This window comes from Sphaeramia orbicularis, chromosome 16, assembly GCF_902148855.1.
Source record: "Sphaeramia orbicularis chromosome 16, fSphaOr1.1, whole genome shotgun sequence".
In the NCBI taxonomy this organism is placed as follows: domain Eukaryota; kingdom Metazoa; phylum Chordata; class Actinopteri; order Kurtiformes; family Apogonidae; genus Sphaeramia; species Sphaeramia orbicularis.
The window spans coordinates 37688916-37708528 of NC_043972.1; the positions used below are offsets into that span (position 1 = coordinate 37688916).

The following is a 19613-nucleotide window of genomic DNA, read 5'->3' on the forward strand; positions in this document are numbered from 1 at the left end:
TGTGCTTAGAGTCAGTGCAATGAATGAGTCTGTGCAAAGGATAAAGTGTAATGTGACCAGTGTGTGAGTTCTACAGTCCAGGGGTATGAGGAGTGTTCGTATTAACTACTACTGCTTCTTAACCTCCCTTCCCACCTGAGTAGAGTTAAAGAGCCGGATGGCATGGAGGAGGAAAGACCTCCTCAGTCTGTCACTGGAGCAGGACAGTGACAGCAGCCGCTCACTGAATAATAATAATAATAATAATAATAATAATAATAATAATAATAATAATAATAATAATAATGGCAGTCTGTGATTAATTGATTTGTTATTGTTGTCTATCTGGAGTCTTGGTGGTTTCTGAGTTAGGAAACCTAAATTCAACAGCGCTTCTCAGTGGAGAAGTGTGTTAGTGCAGTTCATTGTCTGCTTTTTGTCCTGCGCTCGTTTTTCATACGTCAAGTCAAAAGTACGCACTGAAAAAGCCGGAACTCAAGTAATTGCTCTTTCAAAGTAAAAGACTGCATCCCAAAGTATAACCTCTGTATCATGAGGTGTGGGACATCTGTAACTCTAGTTAATATTCCAAGATTAAAACAAGATAAATTCAGTCTATTTATCGTGTTTCTGTCTGGAATATCTCTTCGGGAGCTGCATCGAACCTTAATGATAATCCTATTTTGAAAATCATACATCCGGCTCTTCGGTTTTTCATTTGGGTTGGCAAACAATAAATCGAAAGCGGCAATGTGCGGACAGGGTGACGTTTGGTTGACCGAAACAAGCCGGTGGGAATAAATTAAAATCCGTGTAAGTTGGTTTAGTCCATGTTGTAAACAGTGATCCGCGCGGTCTCGCATTTCTGTGCGTAAAAGTTCGTACAGGCGCGCGCACCGTCAGGACTCAGTCTTGTTTATTGTCTCTTCCTTCAACCTCCACTTTGTTTTGTGCATTCGTCCCTTTAAACACGAACTTCCTCTTTACATAGAAGTTGTGCTAATCTTCTGTTTTGATCGAAAACACACATAGGTAAAGCTTTTGAGCGTTTTCTCGGCAGTTTGACGGCGGCCAACAGCTGCGGTCTCCCTCCAAAAACAGCAAAGGTATTCATGTCAAACTGGTTAGGTCGGTGAATACGTGCAAGTGTGTGTTAATCCTTTATTTAGTCATTTCTCTAATCAGTTCAGAGCTTTTTTTTCAAACCCCAGAGTTTAATTTTAGTTTTAAGACAGTGTGCGTAATATGCGTAATAGGCCATTGTGTGTGCAGCATGCCTCAGTTTAATTGCATATGCACTTGTGTTATAACCCATAGTAATTACAGACTATCTGCTTATTTGTGTTAATTTTGCAGGTGGATACTGTTTGACCAATACTTCTGTTTCCGTTTTAGTGTCAATTTCGAAACCGCGTGCACGCAAACATTAGAAATAAACACATCTTATCTCACGTCCGCTCAAACCCATGTGGTATGTTTGCATATCTATGTTAGCAAGATTAAAGTAACACCAGTTCACCTAAACTGTGCAGAAAGAAACGCTAATAGGGTGTTAGTACTGTGTGTATGTGTGCGTGTTTGACCTCAGGGATCTGGGCTTTCCGCTTCAACTCACAGCTGTTGCCTCATCCACTGACATCAGCACCATGTGAGTTTAGTGTGAGTGTGTTTGTAAAGCCATTCCTGGGCTTCCCACGGGGGTTTTACGAAGTTACTTCACTCTTAAAAGGCTACCATTGAAGATAGAAAGTACAGAAGAGTCTGTCAGCCTATGAGGCACTGCTGCATGTTTGGTTTGTCTCTGTGTTTGGGCTGATTGTTTCTGGAATTAAGATCATTTTTGTCTCCACAGCAGGCAGACATGGACGTGCATCTAGATGGATTATTTCTCCATAACACCACCTATGACTATGGTAATGACTATGTATATGAAGAGGACTCTGGGCCAGGAAGGAGCAAGGTGGTGGTGATCCCGTTTGTGTACTCTGTAGTGCTTGCTCTGGGTCTGTTGGTGAATGGGATCCTCCTTGCCGTTCTGGCTCTGAAGAGACAATCCTGGAGTATGTCTGACACCTTTATACTCCACCTGGGACTGGCCGATGTCCTTTTACTGCTGACGCTACCCCTCTGGGCCTCACAGGCGTCCCTTCAGTGTGGATGGTGCTTTAGGGGCATTACCTGCGGGATCGGCTGGGCTGTTTTTAATGTAGGTACCAGCAACAGGCAGATACTGAAAGTGAAAGGGGGGCTGTGGGAAACTGTTTTAAGCTTAAGGCCATTATTGTGTTTGCTTAATGAAACTATTCTTATTTGTTGCTAGTGTGCCAAGATACTGTCGTAGTGAGTTTCACATTTTTCCAGTAATTTGAGCATTTCTGGGAAGACGCATTATGAGGGGAGGATGGGGTCAGAGTAGGGGAGAAGTGAAAGTATAAAACGCTGATGGATGTTTTTGTGGCAGTAGATAACTTTTTTTTTTATTCCCTTTTCTAGATGAGCTTCTACTGTGGGAACTTCTTGCTAGTTTGTGTGACCCTGGACTGTTACCTGTCCATTGTCCGTGCCATCCAGCTCTTCTCCCACAAAAGTCCATGGTTCGCTCATATCAGCTGTGTCTTCATATGGCTCGTCTCGCTGCTTCTCAGTATCCCAGACTGGGCTTCAGCAGTGTCCCAAAAACAGGGACATCAGGAGGATCAGACAGTTTGTGAACCCAACTTCGACCTGTCAAAGTGGCAGCTGGCATCACGCCTGATTCACCTTGTGCTGGGCTTCCTGCTGCCTGTCGCCATCCTGATCTTCTTCTATTATATCCACCAGCAGCTGCAGATCAGCAAAAAAAGCTTCAAGAAGCAGAAAACTGTTCTGGTAATCCTGGCTCTGGTGTCCTTTCTCTCTTGGCTGCCATACAACATCACCCTCATCGTGGACACCTTCATGAGCCTTACAAGGGTATCTCAGAAAACTTCATCTGTAAATCCTGGAGGGTCCCTAAAAGTCACCCTGATGGTCACTTCTGCTCTGTGTTGTGCTCATGCCGCCCTCAGGCCTCTGATCTACATGGGCCTGTGTGGAAACTTCAGAAAAAGGACACTAGCTTTGCTCAGATGTAGAAGCGTTGACTCTAAGGGTTCTCTGTGGGAGTTGGGAGTGGGTGACGAAACAGAGCCCGGTCAGTGTCATGAGGGAGAAGAGTTGAAACAGATGACAAGTGTTGAGCATCAGGTGCAGTCATCACAGTGCTGATAAATGGACACAACAGCTCCTTGATGACTCAACACTGACCTGAACATTTCCACCCATAGGGGAAGTTACTGTAGGCTGAAGTCATGTCATGGGGTTGTAGGATGGGGTGTCATATTTTGTGCAATGATGAGAGACAGATATTTATAAACATGACTCTCACGTCACATTTAATATTCACGTAGCAGTGCCACATCACCATGATATTATGTGTTATTTTTATTTAATTTTCATTTTTATCCTAATCACTGCAACTCAATTCATAGTTTTAAAGTTAATGAGTTATTTTTCTATCACTTGTGCGTATTTGTTTAGGAACACAAAAATAGGGTTGGACGATATGGATGTAAGATGATACCACAATATATTTAACCTACAGTACAATATACAGTTCTGTGCAGAAGTCTTAGCTTTAGCGTTGTTTTTGCAGGGTTGAAATGAGCATACATATTTATTTCTTGTTCTCTTTTCCTCAGATGCAACATGAAAATATAGAAATTATATGCACAACCTTAAGACACACAAAAGTTGAACTAAATGGGTTCTTAAGCTTAAAATGACAATACAGAATGTCAAATACATATATGCGGTCATAATTTTATTAAACCAACAAACTGAGGAAATGTTTTACAGTACTGTAAATGCCAGTTTTTTGTTTTTTTTACAGAACAAAAGCATTAACTTTACAGAGTTGTTAAGACTCACTACAAAGGGACTTAAATAAACTTAGCCTAGCATTATTGATGCTATAAACAACCCATGATCCAGTGCTCTCTGTCAGTACTGCTTCAAGGAGATAAGAGAGAACCAGAAATGCAAAATGGAACAAGAATCTCTCGATCCGTGGTGCAGAGTATTCCAAATATTGTCCGGCCCTACACATATTATGTGTATTATCGTAAGGGGAAAAAACAGCTATTGTACATTTACTATAAAGCTGATGCCGTTTGTCTGCAGTAAGACAGAATATAAGCTGTTATCTTGATGACGTTATCGTAAGCTTATCATAAATCAAGCCGTCAGACAGTGTTTATGGCTTTATTACCTATAAACTCAGACTGAACCAGAGTCGTTTATATATTTATTATTTTACTTCCTTTTATCCTCATTGAGTAAAGACTGCAGTAAGATTTCATGATTGTATAATCTATATGTCTGCTTTTGGGGGGGGGGACAGCTCAGGGAATTTCCCCCTGGTGAATCCTGCTCTTCTCATTGTTTTTGACTTCAGTGTTGTGACATTAGTGTTTGGACTGTAGACCACAGGGTGACGCAGACGTATTATGATGTCATCAATCAGGTGACACAGTTTAGAGGAGGAGGAGGAAGAGAAAAGCCGCTCTCTGTTTGCAGTTTTTTTTATGGCTCTCTGTTGACACTTGTCTGTTTTGTTTTTTTTTTTTGCTGGTGAGAGAACTGTGGTGTGCTTTGTGCAGTTAGTTGGAAAGAAAACTGTAGGTGGCAAGTGGAAGAAAGAAGAGGAGCAAAGAAGAAGAGGAAAAAAAAGTTTTTCAAAAGAACATGTTTGTGCAAAGTGCTAATACTGTGGTTGATACTGTGGTTTTACCCTTCGTATTGCTCTGCTGGTTATGGCATGTCACACAAGCCTGATCACTGTTCAAGTCAAGATAATTGTTTTAGGGCGTATGTGTTTCCCAAAATAAAAACTTGCATAAAAAGACAGTTTTGAGCCACACATCTGTTTTCTTCCCCTTCATGTGCTGTAGCAGAAATATATTTAAGTGTCAGGTCTTGAAAAAAATGCAGACCAATCTGAGAATTGCCGTCTGTCCGTAACAGCTGCTGCACGTCACATTTATGCCAGTAACAGTTATAAATAGCGATAAGTATAACACATACTGAGAAGCTGCTTCCGATATAACCTTTTATCTGCTAAGAGGGCCATTATCTAGACTAGAATGAACCGTTATACTATTCACAGGTTAACTACATCACTCTATCCCAGAAAAAATGTAAAAAAAAAAATAATAAATTTAAAAAAGGCACTGTTTCCTATACGTTTGAGGCTTTAAAAAGTTTATGCATCCTGAGCAGTGCAGAGTCGCTGTAATTAAACAATAAAACTGCTGTTTAAGAAATGTGTGAAAGACTTGTTTGGAATAAAACTGGATCCTGAACCACCTAACTGAAGTGTAATGTTTGCCCCTCATTCTGAATAAAACACATAATGAGGGTGGAGCAGTGGGGTTTCAGCATAATCAGACACTTGCTTGTAGAATTAGTGTTCCTCTGTGCTCTTTGTTCATGAATTGCGTGTCACTTTTCTGCTTAAACCACTTCTGTGAAGGTGTGTGGCTGTTTTTTTTTCTTAGTTTCAATTTCCTGCTAAGCATACAGGAAAGATGTTTCCTCTAAAACCACTATATGTTCGTGTGTAGTTCTCATTTCTGTTCATGCATTTAATCACCTGCATAACTCAACCTGCCTTCTAGACCTGTAGGAAATCTTAGAAAGTGCAACACACTTTAAGTTAATAAATTAAAATGACTTACATATAAATATACACAGAGGCAGAAAATAAAGGGGAATAAGATGTTGTACCATTTTCTCCAAAAGATTAAGTTGTGACACAGCATGACTTATTTTTAATGGTTACATCTACAGTATCTTCACCTCTGTTGCAACTTCCATTATCTTGTGTGCTATCTTTGAAGTGTATGTGAAGAAATTTCCAGTCAATGGACTTCAAAAATACACACTCAAACATTGTTCAGTACAAAAAAAAATGTATACCAATAGATGCTTTATTTATTTTTGTTCAGAGAAAAACAACACAAAGAATGGGAAAGATCGTTGGAAGTTCTTAATGTTGTATTATTAATAAGAAAATAATAGGTAATTTTTTTTCAATATGTGTTTGTGAAAGTGTCTCTGGAATTTATACAATGAAATCAGCAAAACACATTTAAAAAGATATTTTAAAAATTTTATTCTCTGATTCAAAATGTTACATATACACAGTGGAGTTCTATTAGTATATAAGACAGTGTAGCTATCCATATTTTCTTTTATGTACATACACATAAACACCACAACGCAGAGTACACACAGCTCCCCCAACATAACAACACCTTTTTTTTTTGTCTTTGTTAAGTTACATATTGACTGTGTAGATACAACAAAAGTGACAATGAGCAAAAAAAAATGCAGGAAAAAAATTTGAATATAGTTGTACGGTTTGCCACAACCACCGACTGTACATAAAGATAGATGCTCCAACACTATTTCTTCCTGTTGCATAAAAATTAGTGCTGGGCAGCGATTAAAATTTTTAATCATGATTAATCGTGTGGATTTCTGTGATTAATCGTGATTAATCGCATGGTTATATGGGGGGGGGGGGGGGGGGGGTGTTGCTGGCATCAACAGCGTGTATTTCCTTTCAGTGATATTTCAGACTTGAAGCACTCCGGTGAGAAAAAAATAATAATTCCACATGTCAGTGCTTCCAAACAACTTTGTCCTTCTCAACCCCACCATCTGAAGACATTTAAAATGAAAATGTCCATGGAAAAGACCAGTTCTTTTCTCCATGTTCATGTCCACACCAGTTTATTTCTGCTTGTGAGTGATTGACAGGAGTCTTAAGGCCACTAGTAAGTACTAATACTAATAAGCCCAATAATATGTGATGTTCAGTTGTTAAAAGCAAGCAAAGGGGGCCCTCTAGTGGTTGGAATAAGTTGCACTAACATATGTTTTGTCCTTGCGGTGTTCCCGTAGTCAGTTCAGACATAAGAAGGAACTAACAGACACCTTTCTTTCACTCTGTTTGTATGGCCCGAAAACGTTTGCCTGTGAGTATTTTATGTTCAGTTGTTGTAAGAATGAATAGTATAAAATATGTCTGATGAGAACCTTTGTTGCTGGATAAAAAGACGTTGTAAATCTTAACTTAATCTATAAATGCGAATCATTAGCATGTCTATAGATTTTCCCATTCAAGTTAGCATCAAGCTAGCAATCTTTTTCCCATTAATTTAAATGTATAATGCCGTGTAAATGTACTAAGGCAATGAACATAACTGAGACATATTTTGTATGTATGTTGCAGTTTTACAGTGAGTCTCAAGTAAAAGATTTGGACAGAAGTTTTTGGCATCCGGCTTTTCTTGGTAAACCTGTTGTCTATCTGCTGAGCTAATGCTACACGCACACAAGCAGAGGCAGAAGAATATGAGTTATAATTGTACTGTCCTCGCTAAGATGTCTGTACTTAGTCTGAGCTAGACAGCGAGCTAAACTCTGAACTGACGATGCAAGATATGTCCTCTTTGAAGTTTGCAGCTTCAAAGTACATACTTGACATCATGCAGATTGACAGAGTGAAACTATAAAATACAGACAAAATAATTCAATTAGTTATGTCTATTAATGATATGGATATTCACGGAGAATGCATAGATGTAATTATTATAAAATTAAATTGACTGCTAATACAACAATCACATCGTAAATAAGTAAAGGTTAGTTCAAAGGCTGGAATATTATACCTAAACACAACCAATGAATTTACATAAACTTAACATGAGCCTGCATGAAGACTTAGCAACCCATCTGCGACTGCTAGCATAAACGAATTAGCTTAAACATGTTAATAACACATTGTAATAAACACATCCAAAATAACGTCATAAACATGTTTTTAACGGCACGTTTGCATGTGAAATTATTTAGCAAACAACAGAATGATTGATACATACAGGCGTTGCTTCTGTAGGAGTTGAACAAAGTTTCTTTCAGCATTACTTATAAAGCTCGCTTTCTCCTCTCAGCCGTTGTTCACCGGCGCTTGGTGCGTGTGGCGCGCCAAAATAAAAGCATGCTTTTCAAAATAAGAGTCCGTATGTATAAATGAACGAAGACTTGCTTGAAAGGCAGAACGATAATAAAACGGCATTAACGGGAGATTTTAAAAAAAATTGTCGGCGTTATTTCATGAATGCGTTAACGCGGTAATAACGCGTTAATTTGCCCAGCCTAATAAAAATAAATCCAAACTGCTGCGGTTACAGGACATATCATATTGTGTTTGTGACACAATTTAGAACCAGGACCTCACAGTAGAGACAGGATGTAAAATGTGCCTGCACTGTCTGATTGGTTTCCTGTCAATGTGTTAATTATTAAAGACTGCAGATAGACTTTACAGCTGTCTTCCACTTCACAAGGATGGGATAAAAGTTAAAAGTTAGACTGCAGTCTGCCATCGGGGCCACAGTGAGATGTTTTTGGCTTAACTTTTTAAGCACTGTTACTGTGTCCATCTTTATAAAGAATCCAAGACTGAAACTAAAATCAGAACTGAGGAAAAATATCATATATCATGTATAAAATGCCTGTATTTAATCCTCACACCATAGTTTTTCATTCTCTCCCCAAAAGCCTGCATTCATGTTAAGCCACCAATGCCCTGTGCACTATATTACAGAACAAACTGAACAGATGCATAGTTTGTGTCTGGATGTTTTAACTAGATCAATACCAAAATACAATGCATGCTTGTATCTTATAAGTGAGACAGTTTTCTGTGAGCTTGTTCAGTTTCTACATCTCTGTCTCTCTCAGACAGCCACTGAGTTGGAAGTGTCCGCAGACTCAGACCAAAAGGAGCTTCTTCTACTGCTTGCAGCAGATTGGACGCTTATCTTCATCTTGCAGCCGAAAGCCCTCAGGATGTCCATAAGCTGACGCCGAAACTTGACCCCCACAAAGGCGTACAGGATCGGATTGAGGCTGCAGTGCATGTAACCCACAGATGAGGTGATTATCTTGGCTTTCTCCAGAGATGTTCTGACTCCACAGCCATCACTGCTGTTGGCCGATTTAAGAGTGTCCACCATGAGCGTGATGTTGTACGGCAGCCAGCAAAGAAAGAAGACCACCACAACGGCCACTATGACCCTGAAGGCCTTCTGCTTTTGGAGACCCTGGGAGCCACACCTCAGCCTCCTCAGAATGCAGGAGTAACAGAAGATCAGAATGGCTGAAGGCAGGAGGAAGCCAATGACGTGGTAGAGCAGACGTGATGCGAAACGCCAGTTGGTGACCGCCTCAGAGCCATAAATGAAGTAATCACGAATACACTCGGTTCTGTTGCGTCGGGTGTCCATGGAGGCGCTCAGAAAGATCCAGTCAGGGATGGACAGGAGCAGGGAGAAGAGCCACACTGCCAGGCAGCTGATGTGAACCACCAAGGGGTTCCTGCGGGAGTACATCTGGGTAGCATGGACGATTGACAGGTAGCGGTCCAGACTGATGCAGGCCAGGAGAAAGATCCCACAGTAAAAATTGATCTAAGTGGGGAAAGAAATCAGACAAACCAAAGACAAGTGAATCTTTTTGCCATTATTATTTATTTAATAAAGAGCATTCGGTTAGTAATAGAGCATCCTTCCTCTGGGGAAATATATATTGAATAGACTGTATTGTGGCTTTGTTCTATGTGGGATGGACTTGTAGAGGATATAAGAGATTATTTCTTCATTTTGTTAGATTTAAACATGTTTATTGTATATTTAATTTGTAGCCCAATCACACTTTCTCTGAGATCCTGCAGGTCTGTGAATTCTTCCTTCTATTCATTTCTATATTGTTAGTGATTCATCGTCTTTACTTTGTTAAACTAAATTTTTTTTACTTCTGCACATTAGTATGTATACAGTCAGGTCTGCGTGTATTTGGACAGTGACACGATGACATGAATGTTTTGTGTCTCTAGTCTCCTCTGTACACCACCACAGTGGATTTGAGATGAAACAATCAAGATGTGATTGAAATGTGGACTTTCAGCTTTAATTCAAGGGGTTTAACCTCCTAAGACCCAGGAAATGTCAGCAAAGTACAAGCTTTTTTGGGTTTTTATTAAATAAGTGCCAAGATTGGAAACATCATGATGCAACAGTTTTTTCAGATGCAGTTTTTACATTTTTATGGAATGTCCTTTGTGGTGGACAGTTTTCTTTCTTTTTTTTTTTTTTTTAGTGTAAAGTTGTGAAACTCTTGTCCACAAATGTGGGCAGAAAACCTATAGCTGGGTCTTAGGAGGTTAACAAAATACTGCATTAACTGTTGAGGAATTAGCTCAAAAGTAATCAGACAATCTGACTGACACCCAGTGTCATGTCCGGATGTGTCCTGTTCCCTGGTTATTCACTGATAAATGAAGCAGATGAAAGGTCTGGAGTTGATTTCAGATGTTGAATATTCATTTACTAAACATTCACTGGAATTGTCAACACAAGTTCCAAAGAGGTGTCAGTGCAAGTGGAGGTCATCATTTTGTAAAAAAAAAAAAAAAAAAAACAAGATATATCAGAGCAAAGATAAATCTTGAGGAGTGGAAAAATCAACAATTTCATGCATTCTTAAGAGACAGAACCCACTGGCGAGATCAGCAGCACCATAGTAGTCTTAGCTGGTCCAATTGTTTTGAGCCTGTGATAATGGGACTGTGTTTAAATATTTAAATGGTTATATTTTCTAAACAGTAAATGCAATATTTTTGTTAAACCCCTTGAATTACTTGATTGCATATGAACAGATTTGTGTGACTTACCGTGAAAACAGCTCCATTGATCTTGCACAGGGGAGTCCCAAAGATCCATCCGTCAGGATTTGCAGACTCTGCAGCCCAGAAGGGCAGCGTCACCAGCAGCAGGACATCTGCGATACACAGGTGTAGGATGAAGGTGTCTGTCACACTCCAGAACTTCCTGCTGCGAGCCAAAACTCCCAGGAGCACTCCATTTCCCAAGACTCCCACGACAAACACGATAGAGTACAGAACCGGGATGAACAAAGCCCCGAACTGTATGTCTTCTTCTGAGTCACACACATCCCCTCCTCCACAACAGTCCCCATCCCCTGAGGATGAATTGTTGTCATACAAGTCATCTAAGCCGTTCAAGAGCCCCGCATAATCATCAGACATGGTGATTTTATAGTTTTCCATCGGTGAACAGGGACTGAAACACAAGAAAATGTTAACATTAGTTGAGGATATTTCAGTCTTTTATGTCAAATAACATCAAGAGTGAAATTCACATAAAATAAAGAAAAGAGAGTGGTAGAAATATCATTTACATATGTTTTTCTGTGCTTATTTATTATTATTGTGTTTATTGAGTTCTACATTGTATGTTTTTCTGTTGTATCTTATTTTATCTTATCTTATCTTATCTTATCTTATCTTATCTTATCTTATCTTATCTTATCTTATCTTATCTTATCTTATCTTAAAAGAGAATAGTTGTAACCATAACTAAATTGACCTATAGGAACAAATTTGAAGTCTCATCCACATGGTGGTGCCACAATTCCCCAGTTTGGGATCAGTAAAGTCTGTCTGTCTGTCCGTCTGTCTGTCATATTGAAACATTTGTTTTTTATTTAATTATTGTTATGCCCCTGACCCTAGTGAGGATAAAGTGGGTTCAGAAAATGAATGAATGAATGAATGAATGAAAATTTTGTTATTCTAAATGTTGGAGTTAAATGGTGTTTTTGGTAATGTAGGCCCGGTATACCAAAATTGGCATACTTCATTGAGTAGAAACCAAATTAATAACTCTGAAGCTTAATGCTATGACATCTGATATGCTCTAAGACTTTGCCTCTTTGACTAAAATCTCATTTCCATCTGTAAGTGCCAGTTGCTTGGACCATTTTATGCTCAACTGGCATTTGAGGAAGAGAAATCAACTGCACAAGAACAAGAGGAAGCTGTTTTCGCACTATTTGCACCACCATGAGGCACCACTGAAGTAAGTATCACATCATCACTACATCTGCATTTAGTTACCTATTTTAGCCACACTGAAACAACCAGAGTTTCAAAGATGATTAACTCCTGCTGTCATTTTCCTGTTTGTAAATCATTCCATAAATGCTACATGCTTTGAGTGAACGACAAAAATGGGACACATTGCCAACTTGCCAACCACATCACAGTCTATGTTGTGGTTGCCACTGTGCACTCAAATTGTCAAAACACACAAAAAGGATTGAATGAAGAAAAATTAAGCAGACTGTGTTGTATCACAGGTTCACTTGTGTTTATCAGTGATCAGTTTAAGCAAGAGCTTCATATACATGTATAACAGGCGCACTGATAATTCTCAAATAAAAATAATAAAGGATGATACATGCACAGTATCCAAACCTTCCAAATAAAGAATAACACAGGCAACACATAAAATACAAGATGCAGTTGCAGACAGTATAACTTACCCAGATGTCAGTCAGTATCCTTCACTGAGCAGGATCAGAGGCAAATGAGCCACTTGTCTGCTGTAACCAAGACCAGTATCAGCAGAGGAAGCAGAGACCAAAAAAAAAAAAAAAAAGTCATGCATGTACAGATTTTGTATTGACAAAAACTGATGTGTCTCTTAGCTCATTTTAACTTTCTTTTGAAATATTATTATTATTATTATTATTATTATTATTATTATTATTATTATTATTATTATTACATGAGTGTTAAGTTTTATATTGACAAAGCACTTTTTACACATAAAGTCAGTTTTCATTTTATTTTACTTCATATGCAATATACTTCAACAAATAAACAACGTAAGATCAGATGACTATAACTAGAAATAAACTGTCCAAATTCATGAATTCTCTTTAAAATTATCAAAATATGTCTCTATATTTTCCACCTTCTAATTGAGAGATTTTTCGTTTTTTCAACAAAGTTAAGATATTATTATCAAAGACGTATACAATGCCATAAAATATGAGTAGGTGGGGAACATTTCCACAGATACTCGTGAAAAACCCAATTTAAACCCACACGTACAAAACCTTTAATTTATGAGTTTCATTTGACTGACAGGGTGTGTTTCGGTACGCAGAACCTGTTGGCGTTTAAAAGAAATACACAAAGCTGAGCAAATTAAAATGTAGAATTGTTGAAGACATTTTGTTGACTTTTTAATATATAGTTAGATGATGAAATTTAGGAGGCGTCCACATTACTGAATAAGAAATATGAAATGAAATAAATGACAAGAAATGCTAAAGGAAATGCATTGAAGACAAGTAAGACCAATGAAATATGCAACACAGATTAAAGAAAAACCTTACAAATAAGTATATACATAAAGATTTCTTAGCTTTCCCAGGATTGTGTGTGTGCATAAATGGATACGGTGTCAGTGATTTTTCTTTGTAGGTCAGGGAAGTGATTGAACTGAAGTATCATATGCATCAGTGTACAGAAACAAAACTACAGTTGTGTATCGCTGTGGTTTTCAATACAGACACACAAACACAATTGTTCAAATTTAGGTTTCATCAGATGAATGAGCTGTATTTGTCATTTCACTGCCTCTTCATTTCTTATGAAGTGCCTTATCACATTCATTGTTCCTCTTGATAACATTTGTATGATCGTATCACTGTGAAATCTTTTCAAAAAATCATCATCACTAACCGCACTACAGATATCATCTCCAAAACCGCAAAGATCACCATAGCAGTTTTCGGTTCACGGTGTTCAAACATGCAAACATTTGCACCTGTCAAGGCAGTTGGTTTACATGTGTCTGTTTCCCCTTGCCTAATGTAAAAGGTTCAAAGCCTGTTCCTGTTGTTTTCACACCTTTCCCCTCTGTTTAGCTGCATACGTGCTGTTGTTGTAGTGCGGGGGCCGCTGGAAGTGCAAGCATTTGGCAATGAAGGTTAAAACAGTGACTTTTTCAGCAGCAACCACTGGAGTAGACATTCTCAATGTCTACTTTAGTATGTACTTTACCAAACATAAGCACATTTTATACTTTGGGGATGTATGGTTTATTTTATGACAGTTTCAAAAGGGAAATGGAAATGTTTAAAGTTGCCACGTGTTTTCATTCAGATTGTCATAGTAATATTTTCCACTTTCCACATGCTTTAACTGAATATAAGACTTTTTCTTTGTTTTGATGGTGTAAGTTCAAAAAATGGAAAGACGCTTCAGAATTTTGACCAGGCCTTTCTTTCCATCCTATTCATATGGCGATAAAAGTATAAATGTTTTCTCGTATGATTTTCTTCAGACATACTAAAAATATATGTGCATGTTTATGTACCAGGCATGTGAGTGTGTCCCTGAATATAGTATCTGTTTTTAAAATGGAACTTTGAAACCATGGAGATATGTTCATTGAGGAACTGAAAGAAAAATGACATGCTAGTTTTGATTCCTATAACCGTGCTTTAAGTTTTTTCAGTGCGTTGCTAGTTTTTATTAAAAAACAAACATCCCATTTTTAAAACCCATTTAAAAAAATAAGCATTCTGATTCAACGGTGACAGTCCCAGGTCAGTGTCACTTATTCTTCAAGCAATGATTGTTTCTGAAAAATCAAAATGCTATAAAATACAATTTTTATATATATATATATATATATATATATATATATATATATATATATATATACATATATATATATATATATATATATATATATATATATATATATATATATATATATATATATATATATATGACATAAAATATCAAATGACCATGTTAACACCTGCAGAAGTGTTGGGTTTTTTTTTTGTCTCTTGTTAGTTTGAGGGGTTTAAATGTGTTGCAGCTTCTGGTTTTGACTCAAAGTAGTTAGTGCTACCACATTGTAGGTTACTGTGTCAAATTACTACCAAGAATAGTGTGAGAATGAATTAGATTTAAGGGTCTAACCAAATGATACACTGAAGTTTGCATCATCTACAAATACAGTTAAATACTTTTATCCCTTCTTCGGGCTCAGATGTTTTTAGTTAAAACTGTAAAAGACAAGTTTTTTTTTCACAAGTTATATACAATTATATGATAATGTAGCGTACTTTTGAACTCTATATGTTTCTCTATAGGGGTATACATACATATCTATGGTTGCATATGTAACACCCTGACAAGAACAAATTTCCCAAGAAAGAAGATCTTTGTACAAGTTCACTAGAAAAAAGAGAGACTGCAACAGGCACTTGTGGATTTCCTGTGGGGCATGGGCTGTTTAACATTTTAAGCTGTGCTTAACATAGCTAATAATACAGAAGCAAAGCTGACACACATGTATAATCGGTCTCTATCTAAGTCATTTTTTGATGACAGTACAAAAGAATTTAGTGCATTATCTTTACTAAAAGAAACTTGGCTTCTCTAAAAATTTTAACTTCTTATGAAACAGCAAAAACAAGGCAAAGTTAATCTATTGATATGGTGCATTTCATACAAAGATGGCATTTTAAGATGGGTGCTTTATATTAACAAAAGGAACATCCAGAGGAAACTGAAAAACAACTTAGTATAATAGTACAATATAAAGCAGTACTGATATGATTAATACAGTGTAAGTTATAAGGTTTTAATCGCAGACACATGCTTTTAATCTGGGTATAAACATCTGTACATGTGTGCCACATTTAAAATCTACTGGTAGTTTGTTCACCATGTTTGCTCTGGAGTCTGAGCTCAGCACACTGACCCAGTTCTATAGATCTAAGAGCACATTCATAGATGTGCATAAACCATTTACTGATTTGTAGACAAGTAGCTCTACTATTAAATGTATTCTGTAACTCACTGGCAGCAAGTGTAAAGATTTTACAGATTTAATAATGTGTTTTCTTGTCCTGGTACTGAATTAAACTCTAGCAATAGTATTCTGAATGGCCTGCTGGTGTTTCATGCTCTTTTTGGGAAGTCCAGTTAAAAAAACCGCTATAGTCACTGATACTACGGAATGTGAAAGCAGTGATGCTTCTCTTGTTTTTTTTAATTCCCCAAACCCTAGATTCTTGATGCCTATAAGATAATAAAGAGATATTTTGGTGTGTGGCTTGTATAGCCACATCCCTTATCACATCATAGAGATTAGAGGTGTTAGCCAATGTAAATGCAAAAATCTCTGGGGAACAATTTTTATTTAAACACTGTTGATGTGAGTCTATTGCTGCAGTCATCAGATCCACATATGTCTGTGTATTATTCAAGTGGCAAACTCTAGGGCTGAAAAGTGAAGCAGGAAGAAGGTATCTGCATTAACTTGAATGTCCACTGGGGGCTAGATCCAAAACTGAATCAATGCCCATAGACCCCCATGTTAAAATGACTAACTACAGCAGGAATAAACATGTTAACGGCCTGGTACAAAAAACACCTATGGTCTCTTTAATTCATTTTCTCCTAAATCATCTGCTTAGATTGTATCACATCCAAATGTGTTGTCTGTGTCTGTTTTGACTGACAGCTAGCGAAGCACGACATGAGGAACTCTTACATGTCTAATACTGCGTCTGAGATAGAGATCTAAAACATTAAAAAGAACCGATACTTCTTCTGACTCAGTATTCGGCTTTAGGTCATTTTTCACTTTGAGAAATGCTGTGCTTTTATAAAGGCTGTGGTGAGGTTCAACACCTGGTTGAGGTTTGTCAAAATGACACCTTGAAGTTGCACCATTGCATGAAACAACTTTTGCAAGCTCTAAAAGGAGGATTTGAAGTTAGGATAAAGTTTGTAGCAGACCTTTCAAGGTTCTTTAGAGACTCTGGAAATGTTTTATAACAGCTAATCTATCTCTACTAGTATGGTTTAAAGGAGTCTGTGCATGGAGTGAAGGGTATAGATTACATTTAGAGAGCTATCATGTCTCTGTTGCACTGTTTAAATGCACTAACTAAAGTGTTTTTATGATGATTTGGTAAGGGGAAGAACAAAATATGTCTCTTGTTATGACAAAATTCATTTCAGACTTGTAGTGCTGCTGCCACCTGCATCCCTCACATTTTAACATGAGTTAAACTGTATTTCAACCCATCTATGCCTGTCAACTTGATGTAGGATGTGGCTGACTGCAGTTTCTTTGGAAGATTTAATAAAGCAATGTAACACGTTGCCATGACAGTTAAAATGCAGTTGCATAACTGGCACACTGGCTCCATCTGTTGGATATATTTGCACCATAAACTAATGCAACACCATAACAGAACATGATTCTGTAAAAAGGTGATTATATTGTGTGTGTGAGTGTGAGAGTTTTAAATTAGTCATCATTTAAAGTGGCCACAATAAATTACAAAAAAAAAAAACAAGAAAAGCACTCGGAGACCTCCGCCAAGGCCAATCAGTGGGCCCCCCCCCGTGGGCCACACCCCACCCCCTACCCCCGATCACCACCAAAATTTAATCATTTCTTCCTTGTGCCAGTGTCAACATTTCCTGAAAATTTCATGAAAATCTGTCCATAACTTTTTGAGTTATCTTGCTAACACACAAACAAACACGCATGCACACAAGGCAGTCCCTCCAGGAATTCGCGTTGTTGCGATCGCAACTATTAATGCAAATTCAACCAATCAACACGAATTTTCTGCAAATTTGACTAATCACCTTAGCCCCCTTTCGCCCACCCATGTCTACATGACATGTACATCATCACATTCACGTCCTTGTTGATGGTTCAGAAGATGAAGATATGTGCGATTCAAAACACTCATATTTACTGACAAATATCACTGCCAAAGTTCGTGCAAGTCAGTTTCCAGATGTGTTCCACAAAAGCGGAAGTATACTGTTCTGCACTGCCTGCAATATTGTGGTGGAACACGAACGAAAGTGGCCGCTCCACAGACACTTTTCAACCACAAAACATGCAAAGAGAACGGCTGAAACTGGAAGAGGAAAGACGAGACAAGACCCAATGACAGAGGCTGTTGGATCCAGAACAACAGCAGGAGCTGAAAGGGTCAAGGTTAGTGCAGATCTACTCTATAAGGCAATAGAAGAGAAGAAGAAAGAACCTGTGGAGGCATGCTTTCCTTTCTGTGTGTTGTGCGTGTGTGTGTGTGCGCGCATGCATGTGTATGTGTGTGAGGGAGTGCGAGCGCAAGTCTGTGTGTGGAGTTAAAAAACGAGCTCACAAACGAAAATAGTCATTAAACTTGGTGTTAATATTAATGTTTAGTCTTATGTGTTAGATAGAAAGCAACCCAAGTTTGGCTGCACTGTGTGCCTGTCTGTGTGTGTGTATGTGTGTGTGTGTGTGTGTGTGTGTGTGTGTGTGTGTGTGTGTGTGTGTGTGTGTGTGTGTGTGTGTGTGTGCGTGTGTGTGTGTGTGTGTGTATGTAACCCATCTAACCCTAACCCTAAATATACTACTATATCATTAAGGAAGCAAAAGTCATATGTTGTGTTGTATAAATGTGAGATGGGGGTGGGATTTAATAAGTTTTCTTCTTCCCACTCCTTTTTGAGCAGTACATATTGAATTTATTTTGTTATTACTAGTGTACATGGCTATTGTTATTTTGTCTTGATCATCTTTATTAATGTACTTACTCGGATATTAGTTCCTTGTACACAAAAAATGTTTAAATTTTTCTTCTGCTCCAAATAAATGAATGAATGAATGAATGAAAAAAAGCCTGTTTTGTTAAAAATCATTGCTTCCTGGTGCTTTTTAAGGCAAAAAATTCAAAAAAGACTGTTCTAGGTCATCTGCAAATGCCCATGTTCCTGTGACTTTAATAAATGAAGCCTCAAATCATTGCAACTTTCACCGCAATTTTTTGGAAAAGCTGCCACAAAATCAGGCATTTTAGGCTGCAAAAATAATTTTAAAAAATCCCGCAAAATCCCGGAGGGACTGATTATTTTTGTACTGCATGTATTTGGATGAAAGTGATGTTCTACATTGCATTTTTGTATATATAAGTTATTTATTATAAAAAATGCTTGCTATAACTGTGTAACAGCACAACAGGAAAGAGAAAAACTAAGGATCAGGCTCTCAGGTTGTGTGACCCTATGCTCTCATTGGCTGACGTTCTGTGATGCTGTGCTCTGATTGGCTGGTGTTTTGTGATGCTGTGCTCGCATTAGCTGATGTGCTGTGATTCTGCGCTCTCATTGGCTGGCGTTCTGTGACGCTGCGCTCTCATTGGCTAGTGTTCTGTGATGCTGCGCTCTCATTGGCTGATTTTCTGTGACGCTCTGCTCTGATTAGCTGGCATTCTGTGACGCAACGTTCTTATTGGCTGGTGTTCTGTGATACTGCGCTCTTATTGGCTGACGTTCTGTTACACTGCACTCTCATTGGCTGGTGTTTTGTGACGCTGTGCTCTTATTGGCTGGCATTCTGTGTCGCAGCGCTGTCATTGGCTGATGTTCTGTGATGCTGTGCTCGCATCGGCTGGCGTTCTGTGACGCTCCGCTCTCATTGGCTGATGTTCTGTGACGCTCCACTCTCATTGGCTGACGTTCCGTGATGCTACGCTCTCATTGGCTGATGTTCTGTGACGCTGCACTCTGATTGGCTGATGTTCTGTGAGGCTCCACTCTGATTGGCTGGCGTTCTGTGACACTATACTTT

At 38.3% G+C, this 19613-nt stretch overlaps 2 protein-coding genes across 5 annotated transcripts; one reads left to right on the plus strand and one right to left on the minus strand.

The window, feature by feature from the left end:
* The first annotated feature begins 698 nt into the window (after nucleotides 1–698).
* On the plus strand, nucleotides 699–4290 carry LOC115436059 (C-X-C chemokine receptor type 3-like). Of its 4 annotated transcripts, XM_030158771.1 has the most exons (4): nucleotides 1207–1450; nucleotides 1568–1627; nucleotides 1832–2185; nucleotides 2473–4290. In XM_030158771.1, the coding sequence occupies exons 3-4, from the start codon at nucleotides 1841–1843 to the stop codon at nucleotides 3223–3225; spliced, it is 1098 nt and encodes a 365-aa protein (XP_030014631.1). In that variant the 5' UTR covers nucleotides 1207–1450; nucleotides 1568–1627; nucleotides 1832–1840; the 3' UTR covers nucleotides 3226–4290. The 4 variants fall into 4 exon arrangements, with proteins under 4 accessions (XP_030014629.1, XP_030014633.1, XP_030014632.1 ...); XM_030158769.1 differs by lacking the exons at nucleotides 1207–1450; nucleotides 1568–1627 and adding an exon at nucleotides 699–792; XM_030158773.1 differs by lacking the exons at nucleotides 1207–1450; nucleotides 1568–1627 and adding an exon at nucleotides 723–792 and having other exon boundaries at nucleotides 1835–2185.
* Nucleotides 4291–7842: 3552 nt separating this feature from the next.
* On the minus strand, nucleotides 7843–12513 carry cxcr3.1 (chemokine (C-X-C motif) receptor 3, tandem duplicate 1). Its single transcript, XM_030158767.1, has 3 exons — nucleotides 12475–12513; nucleotides 10802–11210; nucleotides 7843–9539 (listed from the first exon to the last, which is right to left on the minus strand). The coding sequence occupies exons 2-3, from the start codon at nucleotides 11195–11197 to the stop codon at nucleotides 8808–8810; spliced, it is 1128 nt and encodes a 375-aa protein (XP_030014627.1). The 5' UTR covers nucleotides 11198–11210; nucleotides 12475–12513; the 3' UTR covers nucleotides 7843–8807.
* Nucleotides 12514–19613: the final 7100 nt, after the last annotated feature.